The 24550-nt window shown below is 40.8% G+C and overlaps 1 protein-coding gene and 1 long non-coding RNA gene across 3 annotated transcripts; both read right to left on the reverse strand.

Annotated features, from left to right (window-relative positions):
• Positions 1-17: 17 nt before the first annotated feature.
• On the reverse strand, positions 18-12667 carry LOC121814949. The gene is made up of 3 exons (XR_006054673.1): positions 12539-12667; positions 5678-5846; positions 18-4070 (listed from the first exon to the last, which is right to left on the reverse strand). It is a non-coding gene; the product is annotated as an uncharacterized LOC121814949 (long non-coding RNA).
• Positions 12668-15741: 3074 nt separating this feature from the next.
• arf2b (ADP-ribosylation factor 2b) lies at positions 15742-24550 on the reverse strand. Of its 2 annotated transcripts, none has more exons than XM_005913783.3 (5): positions 24418-24550; positions 23166-23323; positions 22275-22385; positions 19770-19894; positions 15742-17631 (listed from the first exon to the last, which is right to left on the reverse strand). In XM_005913783.3, the coding sequence occupies exons 2-5, from the start codon at positions 23311-23313 to the stop codon at positions 17470-17472; spliced, it is 546 nt and encodes a 181-aa protein (XP_005913845.1). In that variant the 5' UTR covers positions 23314-23323; positions 24418-24550; the 3' UTR covers positions 15742-17469. The 2 variants fall into 2 exon arrangements, with proteins under 2 accessions (XP_005913845.1, XP_005913846.1); XM_005913784.3 differs by lacking the exon at positions 24418-24550 and adding an exon at positions 24000-24379.

A 24550-nucleotide genomic window follows, 5' to 3' on the forward strand; every position in this document is an offset into this window, starting at 1 on the left:
CACACACACACACACACACACACACACACACGTCACATCAATAAAATTACCAAAAACATCATGTTTTATCCAATACTTCATACATAATGAAGTCAGCTGATGCTAATATTAATCTTTGTTAAAACAAAATTAGAAACAAAATCTAACTTCATATGATAATATGAAGTCAGATTTAGTTTAGAATTTCCCAGCCTTGCATAACAGAATTGCAGAGACGCCTTCTGTTTTCTGCATTTAGATATTAATTAGCTTTTTAACTTAAAGAAATAAATTACATTTATGAGGGCAGTAATAGGCATTACCTAGGACAGTCAAGAGAGATGCTGCTGGCAGGCCTGGGCACGCTCTCATTGTGAGCTACTGACAGCCAATAAATCTCCCAAGAGACTTAATTTTATAGTTTGAAGTTTCAGACACAGGTTGCAGCTTTTTTTATAGTAGCTAAGTGAGAATTAAAAACTATGAGAAAGTGCACTTTTTACAGGCAACCATGAATATTTGACATAACCTGACGGCTCAGATGGAGCAACGAACGAAACGCTGATTTACTGACAAACTTAAAATCTGTGCTCACAGCTGAACTGTATGATTTGTAGAAGAGCCTCAGTAAGCGTGAGACCCTGACCCATCCCTGTGTTTACGTCCTTGTGCCACATACAGACACTGCTATCATTTCCCCTGCACTTTAAAAAGAAAGGGAAAAAAAAAAAGACCTCATTGATAAGCACGTTCTTATTTAACAGCAGAACAGATGTGATTAAAGCCCATCAGCTCAGATTCCTGAGCATCCATCCTCGGATGTGTCTTGTAGTGGGATCCGTCTTTGCTCCCACCCTCTACATTCACGTTAAGCCACCTGAACTTAACCGCGATAGGTCACCGAGTTAAGGGAGGAGCAGAAGAACGCTCCGTTTTAAGAATTCAGTGTGAGACTCAGCTTTGAGGTTCATATTACCTCCAATTACACACTTGCCGTACCACCTAGTGACAATTATCACAACCACATCAGGCAATAAAACTAATAACCAGATGAGGGAAATAGATCAGTGTTGGATTTGGAATGAGCCAATGAAAACTGCTTTTTAAAAGCAGCATTTAGGATCCTGGAGAGAGTCTGCAGATGCTCTGCTCGTATCACCACTGAGGTGCTAGACGCTACGTGCACAGTATGATATCAAGCTCACTGCTGGCACCACTGGCTATACCTGTGGAACAACTGTAGTGCGAGGTAAAAACAGCACTGAGACGCAAACAAGTGCGCTACACGGGTCTTGCAGCTGGTTTTGGCACCGTTTCAACATCAGCGCATTCGAGACAAGCAGCCAAGATCCTGCCAACTGTTGTGCAACGTCAGACAGCCACAATGTATTTAATAAGCCTTGACACTTAAATTGAAGGACTTTTAAATTCTTCCTAATTTTAGTGTGACATGAGCGAGGCTTGTTTTAGTCTTCATCTTGTTTGCATCTTAACTTTGAGCATCTACACCGCAGGCTTCAGACCCAATCCTCTCCCATCTTCATCTGCACACGCTGAAGTAAACAGACCGATGAAGCAGTCGTGTCCATGCACTCCCGATGCTGCTGAGGTGAACCGAGTGCAGGCTATTCACCGGTCAGGATGAGACAGAGCGCTGCTGTCTGACACTGTCTGGATCTCGCAGCACGCTTTCAAGCAAAAGACAACGAACCTGCCCGACCAGAAACCCCTGAAACCTGCGCCTGTCAATCAATTATGTCCAGACTGGTTGGGCGAGTGACTGCGTCAGACATAATAAATAGGTACCCATCGACCAAGCGGGATAATGGGGGAGGAAAATTCTTTTAGCTGAAATCCCCACAGGTCAGCATCCAGTCAGTCCACTGACTATTCACTCGGCTCATTTGAAAAAGATAAATACATACGTTTCCGTATTTAAGACACAAAGCTCATGATTTTATCTTTTAATCCAAAAGGAACTGGTTTCACTGGTTTACTACCAACACCTTTACACTCATGCACATGTGCGCTAATGGAAAGCAAAGAGTGAAGACTATCCTCTATGCTAGTCATTCATAACCTCCAGATCGCCACAGCCCATTTGGAAAGCTGAAAATCTTCTGCAGCCCACACGCAGCTGACTCACGACTCTGTTCACGAGCTTTTGTGTTTCCAGATTCATTTCAATCTCATCCCTCGTTTGTTTCTTTTCAGGTTAATGCTCCATTAACGACTTTGCATCCTGCGCTGGTTTCGTTTTTCCTGCTACTGATGGGATCAAAAACAGGTCAGGATGCATCGTTTTTACCAAAATTAAAACTACTTTTTAAATTAACTGTTTGATGGCTCAATGTTACCTGTGCATTTGAGTTGATCATTTCATTTTCAGAATTGCTGGAAACTAAAATGGTAAATTAAATTAAAACCCAATTAATCAGCTTGTGCAAACATCCTCTGCTTTCCCTGCCAGCACCAGATGTTTAACCAGCTGCAGGGAGTCAGAAATTTACCAAGGTCCAACATGGATACGTCCCGGCTCAGAGACGGTGTGTTGGAGGAACAGAGTTCAGGTTTCTTTGCAGGACAGTCAAGTTCTTCCACAGCAAAGTGGAAAAAGGATTTATTATTTATGGGAGTGCTTTTGGCCATTTCTTGTGTCTGCATGACTAAACTCCTGTGCACAAATTGTGGCCTCAAAGCTGGACTCACACTCTCTCGCTCAGCTTCTTGATCTGGATGAACTCACCATTCTGTGATTTTACAGATGGCAGCAAAGATCAGCTTTAGTTTCAGTATTTTATCGCTTTGTGTGGAGCTGCTGGTGATGGATGGGAGCAGCTGAAAAGATTGTTTTCTTCCCCTTTAAGCTTGCTGAGCAGGTGGTGTGACAAAAAGACTTTCACTGGGTTTTTGATTGTGATACGCTAATGAAGCGCGTCTGCTGTCGAACCTGAAAATAAACTTTTTTCACTCCACCTGGGTTCACCGTCCCAGTCATGGCACCTCTGTGCTGCTGGCCATGTGTAAAAGGAGGCAGGCTGCAGCTTCATCTTAAAGCCCACGCAGAGTCACACTCAGTTTCATTAACCTCAAACGATTCATTTAAAGAGAAGGAAGTCTACTGACTATTGGGACATTGATTTTGTTGAACCCTGGAAAGACCTGAAGACGGCCTCAGGGGAACAAAAAGTTAAGTCACGCCGAGTGCATTTCAGCTCACGCAGACGTCACTCAAATCGAGGGTGACAAAAGGTAAGAGCATCAATGTTTTCTGGTGGAATATTCAGAAAAAAGTGAAGTAATAAATTCAGTCCACAGCTGGCTCGTGCAAAACGCTGACATGCTGATGTAACTGCAGACATGTTTACTCTGGCAGTGTTTGTGATTCAAAATAAGTCCATGCAGGCATGGCAACATAGCTCTGCTGTCAGTCACAATCAGACAGGTAAAGGCTCCGTGTTCTGATAGCACCTGTCAGCCAAGCAGGTGTGATGGAATTCACTCAGTAGAAGCTCCGATTAGCCCAAACAAACACTTCCTAAAAGTACAATAAATCCCATGAAAATAAAAGACCTAAACCAACAAAGTGTTTCTTCATATCGTACTTTCTAACTCCTCTGGCCCGACTCTGGCACTCAGCCGCAAGTGAAACTGAAATTACAACCTAATGTAGAAAAAAAACACGGGAGGATCCACTGGGGACAGCTTTCAAAGGTGGATTAATGATAATTTGCCTGCAGAATTGTAAAACGTATTCTTTTAAAAGGCATGACTGAAAGTCTGAGATGAGGTTTGAATTCAGGGAAACTGAAAATTGGGAATGAGAGGATTAAACATGCAGTGCTCACTTTAACAAAATAGTCAAAATAAAGAGACTTTAGAGCTATTAAAACACAAAAAGAATACTTACTACTGGAAACATTTAAAGGGTTACCTTGGATCTCTGAATTAGCTGATTAGGAAGGACACTTACATGTTTGTCACTCGACTGTGGTGGAAATGAACTGATGAGCACCGGAGATTTGGAAAGCTCAGGGAACGGGTTTGGTATGGACGGGACGGAGGAAGAGAACGACTCCACGCCCTTCGCCCTGAAACATTCAGACAGAAAGAACACAACGACATCAAAATGAGGCAAACTCAGAAAAACTGACAAATAAGCTCATTGTGCAGTTAAATGATAAGCCTGGTAATGTTCTATATTTATCTTGATGACAAACATAAAACAATCTACTGTAACAAGCATGATGCAGACACAATGAAGCCGATTATATTCATATCTATTGGGACTGAGAATTGAGACAAATGAATCCCAACAAGTCAAGTCTCACGTGTTTGAGACAGAAGTTCACGTAGCTAACTGCAGCGTGCACATAAACTCAACATGACAGGTCGCCCCCTGCAGGCCTGCACTCATATTGCAGGTTGATCAGACATTGAGAGGTCAGGTAAGGTACCAAGACAACATTCATTAGCAGCCAGTCATCGTATGTGGTGATGAGCAGCTCGAGATCCTAGGTGGGGTCTCCCTTTAGCCTGAGATTACAGGTGGTTTGCAATACCAAGCAGGATTTGAGACTTAGTGAGGTTTAAGCCTGGGTTTTCATGGGTGCTCACTTATTACCACATATATCACCATGTTAACTTATGCTGCAGACCTATCTGCTAAAGAACAGGTTGCGTATAAAAGCCTCATCTCATGATCAATCAGGAAAAATCTTGTCATAGTTCCTGGAATATTCCTCTCACCCAGATGTGCAGACTAAGATGATAACTGTTCAAAACCATGATAAACCTAAAACGGGGCGCCTCAGCCTTGCACCTGAATTTCTATAAAACTTGCCAGGTCTAGTCACAGCTCAGCTAAAACTTGTAAGCAACACATCAATTAAATCGAATATTAAACCATGAATAGTCTGGATTTCTTCCCAGGTTTCATGGGAATCATCCCCGTCACCCTATTAAGTCTCAGCTGACACAGCTGGATTCTTTCCTTTAGTTTTAAAGTCACGTAAATATTTATGCGCCACTTTTCCAAGTGCACTCCTCACATAGTGCTGTATTTGCTGTGAGATTTCCAGCTGTATAACATGCTTTTACCTCTTCTGCTCATGCAGAGTGAAGAGGGGAGGAGACAGGTCAGATAATTTACAGCTGGAGGGGAAAGTGAAAGAGAGGCAGACAGATGCTGTTATCTAATACTGTTTTAGCTGTTGGGCTGATATCAGCCCACTCATGGACACTAATAAAGCTAAATGATTCATAATCATGTGGGGGGAGGGGCCTATATTCTTTCTCCCAACGCTGGAAAGAGGAACCCGTCTCCTCTTCCTGATCTTGCCTAATGTGGAACACCTATTCATTTTACTGCGCTGACACCGAGGTGATGACATCTCTGCATCATGAGAACGTCGCTCTCTTTGTCTTAGCTCATCCATCAAGCCGTGATAAAGAACCCCAGCAAAGAAAAGTAGTCAAACAGCACCTGTGTGACATCTACCCACTGACAGCTCGCAGTATTTATTACGTCTTTAAGCCTGGGAGGAACAGAAACTCACTTCTTTAAACATCAGATGACTCTTGAGTCACTGACTTGAGTCAACATCCACCTCCTTCTTCATGAGTTTAATGATTCATGTCCATGGTGTGTGTGTGTGTATTGAGCAGTCACCGTGACTAATGTGTGTGCTGGTCGTACCTGTTTGAGGTAATCAGGATGGGTTGGGAGCGGCGGATGGATGGCGAGTCCGATACCAGAGGAGCCAGAGTGAGAGTAGAGCTGCCCAACAGCGTCTCGGACGATTCCTCCTTCGTCTCTGAGCCCTCAAACACTTCTGACCATGAACCTGCCACCTCCATCATGTTACCTGAGGGCAAAGGTGAAGGTCAGCCCTCAGTCACAGGCTGCTCGAGAGCTCAGGTTTATTATTATAGCCGATGTCGTCCTTGTTGCAATGAGCTTGCTGGTGAAATCCACATGCAAAATACTGCTGACCTTTACTCAGACAGAGGGAGTGTTCCAAGTGCTAAATGTATACTTAAAGCTTCATCAGCCAGCTGTACGTCACAAATGTGAGATTAAGCATAACAACATTTGTGCTGCATTATTGGAGCGATATTAATAGAAACAGTAAACACTTCCTGCTGATTCCAGATTTTCCATCCATTTATTTTTGACTACCCAAATCAGGGTCATGGTTGGGCTGGAGCCAGCTGTCATACGGCATTCGCACCTACAGCCAGTTTAGGATTAAACCATCATGGATGTTTTTGGACAAACTTTACATTATTTTGTATATATCCAGTATTTTTCATTAGCTATTGTTTCAGGATTATGTTCTATATTGATGGTTTAGTCAAAACATATTGACTAGATACAATTTCAAGCCCATTTTCTGTCTTACTTATGTTGGCCTTGTCTAAAAGTTTAAGCCTGTAGGGTAACAATCTCTTGTATCTGCCTCAATTTCATTCATTTCACCAAAACTACTTTCATAAGTTTTTCAAAATAAAAGACAGATTATGCCACTGCCATTCAGAGGTACTACCTACTTTATTAGGAACACCTGTTCATCGCCTCACTAACACAGACAACAGCGGAGGTTCTTTATAATTTACAGATTATGATCTGAAAGGGAGAAAACGTTCAGTAAGCAGCGGTTCTCTTGGTTACATGATCAGTGCTCAGGTAGGCTGTGGGCTTTAGACAGCGACAGGGCTACGAAGTGTTCAGAGCACCGCGAGTCACCACATGTCAGTGAACACGTCACAGACGAGCAGCTGGTCCAAAAATTATCTCCACACTTCAGTTAAATATAATTTCTTTGTTTTGAATTAAAATCTTCAATATAACACCAAGATAATAAGTGCAGAAAAATAATACTGCTTCACTTCCTAATAACAAGTACTGAAATGTGTATGCCTGCACTGAGATATCACCAAATAAAAAAATAAAAAATTAATAAAACCACACAACCTCAAACGTTATCATTTATAACCTCAGGGAATACTTAAGCTTCTCTCTTCTTTTTAATTCATGACAGCAATATTAGAAAGGAGGTTTAGTTTTTAACCATATGTTGACAAACTACTGCACATAGAGGTTTGTTTTTCAGATCTGCTGCTGATCTCCGGAAGCTCTTTTTGTCACCATGTTTGTGCAAATTGGCGATAAACAAAATACCTCTCATAACATGACAACAATTACACGCATTAGCATACAATACTACTAGAACAACAGCTCGGTTGAGTCATGTTTGTCTTTCTGAAAATAAACCTGCGTGGCAGACAGCCCGAGATAAATGTGAACCTGATTTTCCACAAACACCTACTGCTGCTGCGCACCGTCTGAATATGAAAACAGATTTCCTTATAGGTCGCTGAACATTTCCGTAAACACCCACACCGTGCTGCAACAGAGAGCACTGATTTGGTTTGTATCAAATAAAAGAAATCATGAAGTTTTAGTGTCGTTTTGTTTGTTTTTTTAAATCATTTGCATTTTCAGGACAGGGTCTGTGTGGAGTTCACATGTTCTCCCCGTGCCTGCGTGAATCCTCTCCGGCTTCCTCACACAGTCCAGAGACATGCAGTTACTGGGGATAGGTTAGTTGGTAACTAAATTGCCCATAGATGTGAATGGTTGTCTGTGTGCGTGTGTTAGCCCTGCAACAGACTGGCGACCTGTCCAGGGTGTACCCTGCCTGTCGCTCTAAGACAGCTGGGATAGGCTCCAGGCTCCAGCACCCCCCGCACCCATGAAAAGGATCAGCAGAAGAGGATTGATGGCATTTGCATTTTTTCCTGGAGCTGAACCATTTTAAACAAAAACAGTTTAACATTCTCTCAAAGATCTCTTCTCAAACTAGTACTGATTGCCACTAATAATTGAAGTTCCCGCTCGGATACTTTAGGATTTTATCAAATACAAACCTCTTAATCATTTATAAGCAAAATCTAGAAAAAAAAATTTACAGGTTCATAAAAGCTGGAAAAGCAGGGTTAATACAGTTTTACTATCATTGTATTTACTTTGAGTTCACCGCTAACAAGGGTTTCTTTTTTTTTTTTAAGTTTCATATTTAGCTGGTGGAGAGGTGCTAGCCATGTGATAGACATCTTACACAGACATGTCTATCTTCTAAGACTTTTGTTTATTCTGAAATGCTAAAAACATTTCCTCCATACTTCTGCCAAGATTTATGTTGAACCATCAGATACAACTTTCTGTTGCTCCGTCTAATCTAGTTTATTTTTATTTTAGTGAACCGATCTTTGCTCCTTGAATGATAATCTGCCAGAGCACATTCATTCACATCAGGCAACATCTCACTTTAATAATTCTGCATTAGTTTGCCAACGGGTCCAAAAAGTGTCGTGCAAAAAGCCGTCTGCAGCAAACCGACCAGACAAATATAGCTGTGACGCTTCTCATAAACACTTTTCCTTGATCATGATGAAAAAAAAAGTCGTGAGATCAAGGAAAGGTGAGAAGGATAACTCATAAAGACGTGAGGAAACAAAAACTAAAAAGGAAAGAATCTTTCTGCGCTTGCATGTTACTGACGTCAAACTAAAATCCAGGAGGTGAATCTTCGATACTTTACCCACTGAGTTTTTACTGGCTTTCCTGAGCCACTGGTGAAAAATACCACTTCACTGCCAGAGCTGTAATTTCGAATAAATAGAAATTATGATAGAGAGCAGCTCCTGCCTTCATTCAAGCTTTCTGTGCCTGAAGTTAAATTCATGCAACACTTAAATCCAGGTTAAAACTAATACTAATTTTTAAGGTTGAAACCATATCAGTGGGTCACAGCATGAAAGGGAAGCGAAACCAAACAAAACTGCAAATTAACATTTGCATGATCTGTGTCACTGATCACTGTAAGAAAGCGAACATATGTACTATTGGATGGCATCACCTCTTTTCCTTGCATTAAGGAGGATCCAGTATATCCTCTGCTAAAGGACGCAACAAAGAAAGCATTGGAGTACCTTACAATTTTATCCCAAAATAAGATTTCACTATTACTTCCACCATCACAGCTCTCATACACACCATCTCTAGTTTGAAGCAGCCTAGAAGTCTCCCCTGCTCTCACTGCGAGGTTCACTGTGGTTCAGAGTTTTGCTTCATGACATTTCAAGCAAACCACCATCAATTGTACCATCGGCAGTAAACCTGCTCCACCACCTCGCTGCTGTCACTGTTTTACACCTCAGATTTGATCTGAATTTTATCACGCTCCTGTCATTTATCAGATTTCTCATTTTAAAATTATGCCAAGCTGCCAATTAAAGGCCTTCGAAACGAGGTTTGTTTCCAATTTGAAAACTTGACTCGTCACTTTTGACACGCATTTTTTATGATTCATATTCGAACAATTAGACATTGTCCTCTCTCAGAAAAGCCCTGAATGTCTACGCTGTACAGACACAGTGAACCCAGAGCACACTGACTGGGTTTATTGTCTCCTTGTTATTGCCATGCAGATCGCGTAGCAGGTGACGAGCTGTGCTGCCAGTCTGCAGGTTTTTTTAAAAAACACCATCCTTACATCAGAGCCGGGGTATCCGAGCATTGCCTTTATTCTCAAAACAGCAGATCAATAACACTGCCCTGTTCAAACACAGACACCCAGTGTGCAGCGGTTAGTGGTGCAAAATCTCCCCAGTTTGAAAGAGCCATGTGTGAACAGGTGTACACGCGTTTAAAGAAGAAAAGCACCGGTGGACCTCAAAGCAGCTGAATGAAATCTGCAACTTCAAGTCAAGGGCTGCCAACACTATTCATCTGCTTGAAATGGCGTGTGTGCACGCGAAAAATCCCCATCACTACAAATAAAGTACCACAAACCCGAGTTACACATTAAAATATCAAAGTATTCATTTCAGACTGCAAAAGAAACAAACCCTCACCGAGTCACGTCTGATTGACTTCACTGTTAAGAAAGGGCCTTCTCACAATACAGCAGAGCAGTTTAACTGTATCAGCTGCAGACTGATTACTACTAAAATAACAGTTTAAATCTGGCTAATTTTCATAATTCATTCGGCAACAATTTTCTGGGGTCTTTAAAATATCTAACAGATAAAAGTCTCAAACCTCTGAAGCTCATTAGTTAATATATCTGATTTTGTATCATTCCTTATTAATAAGGGGCAAATCATCCCATTCTGTTAGCGAAGTAGTGACCCCGTTTCTCCATAATCAAATTTCCCTCGAATAAATGCTTCACCAGTGGCAAAATTATTCATTTCACAGTTTAAGACTTGATTTTTAAGGTTGTTGGTTTTTTTTTGCCACATTTAGGTAGTACGGAGCCCCCCAGGGGACATGGGAGAAAAAAAAATTGGGGAGGAAAAAAAAAAATTAAGACGGACTTTTGCGAGCGCTCGCAAAAGTATTGCGAGCGCTCGCAAAAGTATTGCGAGCGCTCGCAAAAGTATTGCGAGCGCTCGCAAAAGTATTGCGAGCTGCAATATCGAGCCCAAAAGTATTGCGAGCTCGCAATTGCGCTAAAAGTATTGCGAGATCTCGCAAAAGTATTGCGAGATCTCGCAAAAGTATTGCGAGATCTCGCAAAAGTATTGGAGCGTCGCAAAAGTATTGCGAGCGCTCGCAAAAGTATTGCGAGCGCTCGCAAAAGTATTGCGAGATCTCGCAAAAGTATTGCGAGCGCTCGCAAAAGTATTGCGAGACTCGCAAAAGTATTGCGAGATCTCGCAATAAGTATTGCGAGTCGTCGCAAAAGTATTGCGAGATCTCGCAAAACTCCAACAATGGCGGCAGCTACTTAGTTGTAATATTACTCTTTCTGGGTCACAAAATACACTTTTAAGATATTTTGAGGCGTGAATGTAGTTGTGTAAACGTCAGATACCTGCTCGGTTTACAAGACATCACATATTTGCAAAAGAGCTCCGAGGTTTTTGGAGATCTGACACCCACTAGCTCGAAGCTAACGGGAGGTCGAGACCTACTACAGCCGGGAGGAACACCGCTTTCCCGGCACATCGTGCCTCGACCTCCCGGTCGGCTTCGAGCTGGCGGCCTCCGAAGAATGCGGCTAAAACTTTTGCGAGCGCTCGCAAAAGTTTTGCGAGCGCTCGCAAAAGTTTTGCGAGATCTCGCAAAAGTCAGTCTTATTTTTTTTTTTCCTCCCTAATTTTTTTTTTTTCCGCCCTAATTTTTTTTTCTCCCATGTCCCCTGGGGGGCTCCGTAACCTCAGATGTGATTGATCATTTATCATGGACACACATTGCAATATACTCGTTCTATGAAATATCTCACTTGTAATGATTTAACTTGTGAAAATGACATTTTATTGATTGATTTATTAGGATAAATAAGCCCAACTTCCTTTACAACTACTAAAAGTCGGAATGAATTATAATCCAACAGTACAGTTTACAGTAGGCCAATGATAAGGCTCCTCTTATAGATGCAGTACCTGAAACATGCCGACACATGGAGGGAAAGCACTTATCACTGATTGGCAGTGTAGGCGTTTATCCGCTAACTCTGAAGAAACACCATTTCATAATTTCCCATTAAAGCTTCGACCTTATGTTAAGAAATGTGACACATTTATCTGTAGGCGTCAGTGAAACTGCCAGCAAACGTAACACCTGTGAGGTACAGATGTAGCGCTAGAACTTAATACTAAAATTAAGAAAAATGTCTTAAACGTTTTTATTTTGTCCAATTCATTCAGTTATTTAGTTGAAACCAGGCCAATGATAAAGTCGGCCACCATCGGCTAAACCCATCCCTAGATGTAATCTTTTATTGGCGAAATCACAGTGCGCTCAAGGGAAGGAATTCATTTCACAAGTCACACTTAAACCCTTAAAGCTTATCCCGGGGAATGTTTGGGTCCGTTCACAGCCTCTTATCACATCTGTAAATGAAAAGAGAGCCAGCTGTACAAACTGACAGCAGCAATTAAGTCCCAAATCACAGCTAACACAGGCGAGGCGTAAGCGCCGTCACAGAACTCCATAGTCAAACTGTGGGATAATCGCCCACGTGCTTTTCTATAACATCAGTCCAATTGAACACAGCTGTATTTCATTAAGACAAAAACAGTGATCAATTCGGTCAAGTTCGGTTGACTACACGAGTCATTTTAACATTATTTGGGAAATATTTGTTTGTTAGGTAAATAAACTGATTTCTCAAGTCCACCTTAAAGCCTTCAAGCATGGACTCGGGAATCTTTGAGTTCTCTCGACACATCGCGCTTCTTACCGCATCTGCAAACAATAAATAACGAGCTGTGCACCCTGGAAGCCCCAATAAGGCCCGAACTCAAGCCGACACAGGTGAGTTCTAGGCACGGCGCCAGAACTCTATAATGAAACCACGAAAAAAAAAAAAAATGGTACAAGTGTCTTTACAAAGTGTCCGTCTAATTAAACACATAAGTAATTAGTTTAAATTGAGCCAACGGCCAGTTCGGCTGACTCCTTGACTTAATATAAAGCTTCATACGTGCTACAAAACCAGCCTGCACCTGTTCTGACAACCAGTTACCATCGTTGAAGACTTACCTGTAAACTCCGTCTGTTAGGTTGGCGGGTTTCAGCTGTCAACCATACTGTTAATATCCTACTCTGATGCTGAGCTTCGCGTTTTTCTAACCCACGGCAGCCAAACAGAAAGCCGATAACTGCGTATGTGTGCTAAAGAGGTGAGAGGGGGAGGAGCCAGTGCGTCAGGTGTGCACGGTGGCCCCTCCCCCTCCCTCGCCGAGGCCCTTGCTGCCGTTTACGGATAAAAAAAAAAACAGTTTAAACATGTCTGTACCTTCCGGGTTCATGTACTCTTGTGCCATTTTTATTTCTCCTGGAAAATACCAAGACACTTACATAAAGCAGAGAGTACAGAATCAAACCTGAACACAGAATATTCTGAGCCAGTAAAGCAGGGTGGACTCAGGTAAAAGGAAAGAATTTGAGGAGAAATCTCTTTTGATGGGTAGTTTTACCCATGATTCATAGATCAAATGGTCATTTTGCATCCAGAGCCTCTTGTTTTACTATAAAGTTTTACTTATTTCACACGTCCCTTGGGAGTGTCTCTGCAGTTTTTCCACGTCTAGTTTTACTTCCTTTATGCATCTTTCCATTACTCTGTGTCACTTTGTGGTTATTTGTGCCTCTGTGCATCCCAGTTGTGAGGTCTCATTTTTTAATTGTAAGTATTTTGTATCTGTTTTGAGAATTTTCCATCTCTATGGAGATGTTTTGTATCATCTCTGCATTTTTATATCGTTTTAAATCACTTTGCATCAGTTTTGTTATTATTTTCTCTCTTTCTGTCTCATTGTGATATTTTTATCCTCGTGTCACTTTGTGATCATTTGGGCCTTTTTGTCTGCTCTGCCTTACTTTGTGTCTGCTTTTTGCATCTCTCTGCTCATTTTGCATGCAGTTGTGTAACCCAGCTTTTGTTGCTTTGCATTACTTTAGTTATTCTGCACCTCTTTTGGCTCGTTTATAGCTCTATGCAGTTTTTTGTGTCTCTAAGTAGCTCTTTGTAGCACTATAGTTAGCTTGGATAATTTTGTGGTCACTTTTGAGTGTCGTTGTGTTTGCATTGCATCTGTTTATCTGTAGCTATTTTGCATCTTTTTGCATTAATTGTATGCCAGAAAAGTCTCTTTAACCTTCTTAGAGCAGAGGCCCAACTAGAAGAGCAAGAAAACGTGGCCTTCTTTGTCCACACGGGAACCAGAAATCTTTGCTGGTTTAATATTAAAAGTCACTGATTGGCTGCCTTTACTGTTTAAAGCAGGGGTCCCCAATCCCAGTCCACGAGGGCCGGTGTCCCTGCAGGTTTTAGATCTCACCCTGGGTCAACACACCTGAATCACATGATTAGTTCATTACCAGGCCTCTGGAGATCTTCAAGACATGTTGAGAAGGTAATTTATCAATTTAAATCAGCTGTGATGGATCAAGGACACATCTAAAATCTGCAGGGACACCGGCCCTCGTGGACTGGGATTGGGGACCCCTGGTTTAAAGGTTCCATCCAACTTCATCCAGCAGTTTCAGGATTGATTTATTTTCATTTACTGCATATACAAGGCTTTTATATTTTAAAGTAGTATTTTTGCTTCATTTATCAAAGTTGAACTTTTTAAAAATATATATGTGAATAAATTATCTCACAATTTAGTCAAGAAAATAACTGGCTAGAAAAAAACCCAGATTTGGGCACTTTACTTTTTATTATTTTGATATTTTAACATCTGAAACTTAATAGTGAATAAAAATGAACAATCTGGGCCTTTTTTGTGTTTCATATAAACTAATAAAAACTTTGTTTTTTGCTTGTTTGTTTTTACCAGACACCAAAATGCTTTTTCTGCCTTACTTATGACCAATAGCTTCTATTTTATAGTTTCATTCTCACTCAGACTGGAACTCTAGTCTGCAGTAGGCCTGCATGTACGTGACTGTGTATGTTTGTCTCCACCTAGAGGTTAAATCTGGAGGCTGGAGTTTTCTGTTCAAAGTTTAACCAGCAGTTTAGTCCTGGTTACATTTTTACAGACTGCTGTCAGAGCAAGAAACAGTTTAAAGAAGACATTCAACAATCAAAGTTAAAATTTCATAAACAAATTCATGTTTAAACTTAAAGGAAACACTTCTGCCTCTGCAGGGTAATTATGCAAACCTGTGCCTTCACAGTAATTTCACATCATGAATGCAGCAACTTAATTTATTAAATCTTTTTCTCTTCTCTTTTAGAAAGGTTTGCTGTTATTTCCTGATAGATTAAGAATTCCCACAGTTCAGTCAAACGCAGACTTTGTGCTGGCGAAAGAAAATTTTAAGAAGTGCGTCTGAGTAAACCCAACAGGAACAGAAACGCTGTCCTGAAGAGAAAACAACCTAGTATATCTTTCTTTTCCTGGTTAGTGTTTCTGCAGCCAGCAGCCACATCAGCAGACAGACGTTTTTACTATATGGAGAGCCAAACTGAATGAATTAATATTAAGACGCGTTTCCTTTATTTTGCATCAATGACAGGAACCCTCCTCTGTACAGTCATCAACACATTTTGACAGCATAACATCACCTTCAGTTTGCAGAGCCATATGTTTTAGATAAAATATATCAATCACTCCTACTTTACATAAATATTTAAATTAGGTGAAATTTAACTTTGGAGAATAGATTGCCTGCATTGCAACTCATCCTTACCTCCATAGATCCCATATTAAAACGTTTAATTTGACAGCAAAAACAAACTCGTTTGCAAAAAGGTTTTGGCCTCAATGGATATTTCCTCGCTTTATGGCAACTGAAAAGGTTAGCCACCGAGCATAGTGTGGTTTATCGTCCTAACTGTAATAATCAGCATAACTCAAAAAATGAGCTTTGTTTTTACTCAGTATGACTTGAAATGAATAATTGTGCCCATAAAACCACCAGAAAAATGTTGAGCAAGTCACCTGAGTAGCTCCACATTTAAAAAACAAAACAAACCCACCAAACACCCTTCCTGGAGAAAAAAATTCCAAGGGATTTGCATCCCTTCTCTGGATCTCCTGCTTGTTAAACACTAGTAGTGTGCACCACCACACTGTGAACCATGTGGACAAAAAAAACAAAGCTGACCAGATTTGGGCGCCATCTAAGGCCTGAACTTTCACAGGGATTGCATCATTATTACAACCTTGTTTAATGCAAAGATCCACTACTGTAACACATGAGAAAATAAAAAGCCTCTCCAACAGCTGTTGGATCAAATCATGTTTATTAATGTGTTCAGGAAATCCCCACAGAAACAGTTTATAGGGGAACTTACAGATTTACAATCATTCTTGACAGAAGTGCCAGCTCTAACCCCCATGGTTCAACACTGAGGACGACCAGCTAACTGCACACCCATTCCCCTCAACAGGTCTACCACCAAGTCCTTCCAGCTCGCCGACGAGCCTCCGACAGAGTACTTACTGTGTTGGTCTTTCTGCCTGTAAACACCCAGACGTCTGGACCGTTCACAGTTATAGAGAGCCTTCATTATTTTATTTTTTATCATGGTTTTTTTTTTTTTGGTGCCAATCCTTCATCCCGACCAGGAAGGGGGGGAAAAAAAAAAAAAAAAAAAAAAAAAAAAGATCACACACAGCTGGATGCTTTCAGACTTTCAAAATAAATGTGCCAACCGTTGGTGAGAAGAAAAAAACTCGTCTGAGGCCCTCGGGGATGCACTTTCTACTTCCATATACAGGATTTGTCATACTGCTCAAATGCATTTGGTTCAGCAGTCAAAGTACAAATAGAAATGCTAAAACTAGTTACAGAAAAAAAAAACATGTAACATCTCTTTAAAGGAATAACATGTGACGCCTGTGAATGTATTAGGACACCTGCCTCAGTCTGAAGTGTGCGAAATGTCCAACACCTTGTATCTGGCATGGAAACACTGAAGGTCATCTCCAAAAAAAAGAAAAAGAAAAAGAAAAAGGAAAATCCTAATTTAATCCCAGGATTTAAACGCCAGCAACCCAAAGTCAAGAATTGCATATTCTCGTAGAGTTTAATTTTTTAATTTTCTCTTCTTTTGTGCTTCACGCTCTCACTTAGTGGTGGGAGGGGAGAAAGGTAGTGTTCACTGGAGAACCATTGCTAAGAATAATCTTTTATATTCCAATATAATAATAATATTAATAAAACAAACAGCATGATTTTCAGATGACACCAGAATGATCAAGGATGGGATTTTCTCTTTTCTTACTTTTTTTTTTTTTATTTTCCATTTTTTGTTTTTTTGTTTTTCCATTTGCTTCGACCTGATACAGGTTAAGATGCAATTTACTGAATCTCTTGGTGGGTTTGAGGTCTCAAAAATCAGATTAAAATGAACACCTAAGCACTGAAGGTGGGAGGGAGGGGGGCATTTCTAGTCAACATAGATATATTCTACAGGGAGGAGTGGGGGGTTGCACCCTTGCTCTTTCTTTGCCGTATGAAAACCGTGCTTCCTCTGAAGAGTAAGGGCGGGGCAGAACAGGGTCAAGGTGGGGGGGCCGTGCAAGACAGATTAGGTGAGGAGGGGGTAGGCCGAGCAGGGCAGAGACTGAGTTTGGTGGATGGAGAGAGAGAGAGAGAGGGGGGGGCTTGAAAACCAGACTGCTGATTCCACAGGAGGTGTGTAAAAGGCACGCCAGGGTTACTCCCAATCCCAGCCAGCATACACAGAGACGCCTTCACACCCACACATCCACACAGGCATACACACCCACAGCCACACGCACACACACAAGCAGCACAGGCTAGAGCCCCAAGAGGACAAGGAGGAAGAGAAAGCAGGAGGAAGGCGTTGAAAGAAAGAGCCGGGGCAGAGGAGTTAGAGGGGCGCAGAGGGGGGCCTGAATCCGGTGCTGCCGCTGTGTCGAAACAGAAAAAAAATAAACAACAAACAAACAAACGAAAAAATAATAATTCAAAACTGCTGGAATGGATCATTTCTGGTTCTTCAGCTGGTTGGAGAGCCAGTCGAGGCCCTCATACAAGCCGTCTCCGCTGGTGGCACAGGTGGCCTGGATGTACCAGCTGCGCTGGCGGAGGGCGTGCAGGCCCAGCTTGTCTGTGATCTCTGCAGCGTTCATGGCGTTGGGGAGATCCTAGAGGGAGAGGAAACAGCCAGTTATGATGCAGTTCTAACCATTTTTAACCATCTGAACCAAAAATCCCACAAGCTTTCATCAACAGTAGAAAAGCTTCTGAACAATTCAGCCAATGTGAAAGTGCCTTAATCATGCACTCTCTTTAATGGCCACTAGGGGGCTACAGCAGTGGCTGAGGGGAGGACAAAAAAAACCAAAACTTCCAGTCCAATACAAGTGTTCGGGGATCGGCTCTCAGTAAAACTTTCCTGCTGAGTTTGAGTATAAGTCATTTGTTTCAGGTGATATTAAATAATCTTATTTTTATCATTCTCAGAGTCAGAGAGGAGGGTTATCCAGAATAGATGATGGTGGGGGCCAATAAACATCTAGTGATGTCATAATGCGGTGACAGATCATGGGAGTTGTTTTCACAACAGCCTGAACACTGAATGTGCTATGGCTCATTTATTATTCATTTACTGAATGATCCTTAGTAGTCGTAATACCGATTTAAGTTTCATATTTCTATTAATATTTACATTTGGATTTTATTATTTTACTATAGGGATCTATTAATACACTACTTTATATTAATTCAAGTTTTATTATGCTTCCGTTATTAATAGTATTATTATAGTAGTATAATTAATAGTAATGAATTCCATTTTTGAGGCCTTGAACATGCTCAAACCCTCATGAAAGTGTGCACACCTGCCAGAAGCAATGGAAAGTTTTGGATTTAATCAATTGTTGGTTCCCTCACATCCTGTACTTGCTAAAATCTGCACACAGACCAGAAAGTCTGCAAAGACGGACCAACAACAGCCTCTCTGCAAGATTTTGAACAGAACCTCCTGCTAACCGAACACAGCCAAGCTTCAAAGGTGTGAACTTGACACAGAGCATGCAGACACAAAACACCAGATGAACATTGGAATCTACATGAACTGAGGAACCTGCCGAAACAAACGTATGACCTGTTCTGATAGGTAGATGAGACGATATCCTGTTGGTTTTTCTCCGCTGTCACTGATGTCTGTGGTTAGGTCTATTGGTTAGCACATTTAAGATTTCAACAGATCAGTAACAAAGTGGTTTGTAGCGGTTTTAGTCACGGTTCATTTAGGGAGGGAAAAAAAAGGTGTTACTTCTATTAAATCTGTCTGAGATTTATCATCATTTGCATTTTTCTTGACTGACAGAGTTCTGACAAAGAAAATGAATGAGCAGCTGTTACACAGTGAGGGGTGGTGAGGGAAACATCAGACTTCACTCTATTTTAATTAAAGTAATTGTTTTATTATCTCTTGCCAACATCATGCACATGCAGACAGCAACTTCTCAAAATGGCTCCCAATCCATTTCCTGCTCCCTTTAAATACTCTAAAGACACGCCTTCTTAATACAGACTGGCCTATAAAAGAGCTGCAATTGAGGCAGGCTTCCTCTTTACTGGGAAAACAAGATGGCCACCACAAAGGTAACCTGCAACACTTTGTTACTTAAATGCTTCCCAACAGCAGCCTAACATTTAACAAAGCTCCTTATCTAATCAATGCTTTCTTTTTCTTCTCAATACATGTGACCTACCGCAGGGCAGGTTTCAGAATAGAGAATCAATGTGCAGATGTTGATCCTGCAGTGACAGCTGTTCTTCATTGTAAAAAAATTAAAATGAAATAGCTTCTACATATGGACTGCATTCGTCTTTTAAATATTAGTTTTGTCAGGTTATTGTTTTTGGCTTATTTTTGCCAGGAGTCAAGTACAGGGCCTCAAACCAGCAACCTTCAGGTTAGTAGCAGGATGCACCAATTTATGGATTTTGTCTCCCACAATATGGCCGCCTGATATTTCTGCCTGCCCACATTAACACGGCTAGCTACACGCTCCCCAGTCCTATCTCAAAGTATATAAATCCCCGACAGGGAAACATTTAAGGTGGAAGTTCACACCATTTTGATACTTGTATTTCTGCCTCTGAACCAGCAGAGGCTTCTTTTTTTTTTCTTTTTTTTAAATAAAAGAAAGGTCCTGTACAAATAAAGTCTTGATCTTTATATCTGAAAGCTTTTTCATCCAAACCAATTGAGAAGTAAATTTGAGGCTCATTTCCTTTCTCGGCTCTGCGTGTGTCTGAAACTCAAACTCACCTGTTTATTTGCAAAAACAAGCAGCACGGCGTCTCTGAGTTCGTCCTCAGCAAGCATTCTGGACAGTTCCTCCCTCGCCTCGTTCACCCTCTCCCTGTCGTTGCTGTCAACCACGAAGATGAGCCCTGCATACAAAAAATAAAAAATAAAATATACAGCATAAAAAAAAAATATGCAGAAACGTGTCTTCATTTATATTCTGGTTACAATACGTGCTCTATTGTCCCAGATAAAAAGCTCTGACTCTGTTCCAGTAATAATTCAGTCTGGACCAGCTCTCCTGGCCATTTATTAATCCCCAAAACAGTAAAGTAGAGTGGGCATTAAAAAAAAAAGTATGAGTAATAATTTGTGATTTGGCAGCTGCAGGTCTGCTGACTGTGAGAATATATTAAATCCAGAAGCTGTTAAACACATCAGTCATTTGTTAAGTTCAGTACAGATTAATTTATGACTTAAAGCTGCCAAATCATTTTCAGTTGTCATAGATCATGTGAAAGCTGTATTTTGAGACAACCGACAGTTTAATGACCGTATAAAAAAAAAAAGCTTCATGACACGAATGGATGGATGAAAGTACAACAGTGTTCTGAATGATGTTTTCCTGCTTCAAATTTAACACAAAAAATAAAGACAAAGCCAAGAAAACTGAGGTCATTTTGTTAGATGTCCTATGGCTGAAGCACACTTCCTGATCTGTATGCCAGCTTGTTTGAGGAAATGTTTCATCATACCCACAGCTCACCGAATGTACAAACAGGATGTTTTTATATTCATGTAACAGGGGACGACGTGATCACATGCTCAGCTCCGGTCTATAACTGAGATACTATTTGTTTGTGAAGCTAGAATCTGTATGCAGCCTCACTGACCTGTTACATTACAGACTCTGTGAAGATGTGAAGGGCACAAAAATGAAAGGAATATCTACAGGACACAGTGATGCTGTTAATTTGGTCAGTTTGCCTGAAATTTAGGATTCTTGAGACTCGGCTGGTGTTCAGCTGAGGGATCATGATCAAGAACAAGAATGCTGGTTTTTCTTGGCTTTGAGGGTTGATTCTTTATTACCTTAAGCGATAGATAATTACGCATTTTTTAGGTTAACGCCAATCTGATATTTTGGTTAGATATTGGGTTAATTCTATCTACAGAACCTGGATCAGATATCAGAGACAAAAATCCGCTATATGGTCTGAACTATTCAGTTCTCTGTTTTTCATAGTGCAGAGGAAGCTAACAGCGAAGCGGTAACTTGGGAACATTTCACACAACACCAACCAGCAACTTTCTACTCATGTTTACTAATTATTACAAAGTTGTACAAACCCATTTTAACTCACGATGTTCGGACAGAAAGACGTCATAAATGTGGAGGCCTGACTAAGATTTATCACTGTTTGGACTTTCTCTTCATGTTGGGATAAAGATATCAAGCTATAATTCAGAATGGCCATTTTCATTATGTTTTTGACAGAACTGATAGAGACAATTTCAATTTTTAGATATTCTAAGCATTTCAGTTGTAATACAATAACTTTGTCTGAGCATTAAGGGCATCACAGCACCATGACACATTTAACAGAGAAAATTACGTCTCTACAGGGTAAAAACAGTCAGTGTTAAAAACCTAAAACAGTGATGGGCAGCTCCCCCCCACGCCCCCAGAAGACAATACTGACTTAGATAATGTAAGAACAGGGCCATACTTTAAACACAATTTTCTGTTAGGTTGTCAAAAAAGCCACTTGCATGCTAAGAACTTTACCATTAGAGTGAAGATATAACAGGTCATCATAAAAAAAATGAAGTATCATGTGTTTTTACTTTTTTTTGTTTGTTTTTAACATTTCTTGGGGAGAGGCTAGACCATTAAGGACATCAGACTAGATTGAGATGGTCCACAGGCCTAATTTTGCATAGAGCCTTAATCTTTTTGCCTGGAAAAATTATGGAAAGAAAGATTTTCCGTCACCTTAATCACGAAATCATTAACCAAACACAACTTTCCTTGTTTGCTGTAGAAGAAAATTCTGTAGTCAGATATGCTGTTTGTTAAATGATGCTCCGTCTTAGATCATCACTGAAATGATTGACACATTCAGTTTCACACTTGGGTGCTCAGTATGTGGAAGGTGATGTTCATCTAATGCATGCAGGGAAACCACAGGAGCACTGATGGCAGTGCAGCAAATAAGGTGGCTTCAATCACAATAAATTTCTGCAGATTAAAGATACCACAAAATGTTCAACTTAGTTTGCTTACAAGCCAGATCATGACTGGCAAACACAAGACAGCATAGGCTATACATTCTGATGAGTTACACATCAGGAAACAGTAGCGGAGTCACACACTACGCCCTTTGAGAATGGAACAATGGCATGTGAGTCATTGGTCTCTTTAATATCCTCTATGCACCAACGAGGCCACCTACGGGCAGTAATGCTCACTGACACAACTGCCAGCTAAGATAATGCCACTGCACACCCCCCCTTTCACCTCACCTTGAGTGTTCTGGAAGTAGTGGCGCCACAGCGGCCTGATTTTGTCCTGACCGCCCACATCCCAAACTGTGAAGCTGATGTTCTTGTATTCTACAGTTTCAACATTAAAACCTGGAAAAAAAAAAAAAAAGAAGGAGAGGAAACAGATGAGTCACTAAAAGGCTTTGGACCACTCGATAGCAAACACTACACGCAAGTAAAGATTTCTACAATTTTTTTCCCCCCCCCACTGTTTGTTCCTAATATGACTTTTTTATTTTTCAAGTCAACATTTCCTGACTGCATTTTAATCAAGAAAAGGTCTTCAGTTACTCTCATTTTATCACTTATTCTTTGTTAAACCATTGTTAAAATGAAATGTCCCAAAAATCGGACATAAGGAAACATCTGGCTGCTGTAGACCAAAACACAGTAAACTTGGACCCTCGCAAAAAAAAAAAAAAAAAACCCCACACTAATCAAAAATTACCATAACTGCTTAAAGCTACAAAATGATTAGTCACCCTGTTGACTGGTAATGGCATTCACCTGCCAATATTTATTACATCACTCCTGGTTAAAGACTTTAAAATAGATCAGTTAATTTTAATTATGATTTAATTACTTCCCCTGAAACAAAGTAAGAAGTAAACTGCAATAAAATAAATAAATAAACACAAAAAGTAGATATATTATTCATAGCCCTAAGTTCCGTAACAGTGTATCCCTAGTAATTAAAACAAATTAACAGTCAAATGTTTAAAAGACCTGAAGATCTGCTGAACGGGATTTTTTTTTTTGTGCTCTCAAATAACAATGGGAAATAACTAACAACTTACAATCTTCTCATAGCAGTCTAAAAATACAGCTTCTTTACAATGACAGTGGAGTGATAGATGTAAATGTTCATACCAATGGTGGGAATGGTGGTGACTATCTCTCCGAGTTTAAGTTTATATAGGATAGTTGTTTTTCCAGCCGCATCCAGCCCCACCATTAGAATCCTCATCTCTTTTTTGCCAAACAGGCCTTTGAATAAGCTTGCAAATACATTCCCCATGGTGATGAAGCTGTCAAAGCAGAGACAGAGACAGGGTTAAGACAGTGTAAGGTCTGCTGTTAATCGGTTTCAGTGCAGTATGGTGAGAGGAAGTGAACACAGGGAAAATGTATCAGAGAAAACAGCTGACATCTGGACTGATATACCGTCGTTTTATCGTTAGTCAGTTCGTAGAGGCACACCACATTAGAGCAGTTCGATGACAGCTGTATATTTAGTCGAAAAAACGAGGTACATTGTGTGACACACGGAGGAGAACAAGTTAAATGTTTACACAAACGAATGATTGAGGCTTTCGTCTACGACTAAGTTAAGAGCTAACTCTGGCCGTCCATATCAGCCATTAACTTCTACACTACAGAAGTGTTAAAACTGCCTATGTGTCAATTATTTAACAGCAGAAAAATCGCATATCCTGAGGCTAAGCTGTACAACCATGGATAAAGCGAATAGCTAACTGATGAAAAGATAAGAGAGGCCTGTTCCAGCTAGAAAACTCTGCAATAGCAGGTTAGGATAATGTTTCTGTACGAGTGAGCCGTCACAAGACGCTAGCTTTCAACTATAAGGTCAAGCTAAGTTAATGTTAAAGTTCATATCAGTACGTGTCAATAAAGGCTGAAACGTTCTGCTATTTGAACGCGCAGATTTTCTGTGAAAAGTCTGAAGTTTTCTGGTCTCTTTACCTGGTTACCAGCACTCGAAACAGGATACAGTTCGCTTCACTAAGGGCGGATGCTTCAGCTAGATAGCTAGTTTTCCTAGCATATGCTAACTTGCGACGAACAGGCGACACCGTTCGTCAACGGTCTAAAGACCAATGCCGGTTACAGCATATATTATTAATACATATAACGACGACCTGCTACGAAATCCACCTGGAAAACTGAGGCCTGGTTTCTGTGGCGTGAACATTAAAAGAGCTGATACACGGTAGCTCGCTAAGCTAACAGCCGTTAGCTAAATGCCGCGTCACAGTTGAGAAAGAACCTCGTGACGTCATGCTCAGGCGAAACTAAATCGAATCGCTGGTACCGCGCGACAATCGCCGTACAATAAATGGCGTTACAGGCAAAACACAAGCGAGTTTATGTGGGTTATTACCTTTAAAACGACAGCTTCTCGATCTTTCCGTTATCTCTCACTGTCACCCCAAAATGGCGTCTTGCGCAACCAGGGAGACACCGGCGTACGGCCACTTCCCACTCTCATACCGCGTCCAATCGTAGCACGCATG

The sequence above is a fragment of the Haplochromis burtoni genome, unplaced genomic scaffold (assembly GCF_018398535.1).
Source record: "Haplochromis burtoni strain Fernald_Lab_line unplaced genomic scaffold, NCSU_Asbu1 Contig_6, whole genome shotgun sequence".
NCBI lineage: Eukaryota > Metazoa > Chordata > Actinopteri > Cichliformes > Cichlidae > Haplochromis > Haplochromis burtoni.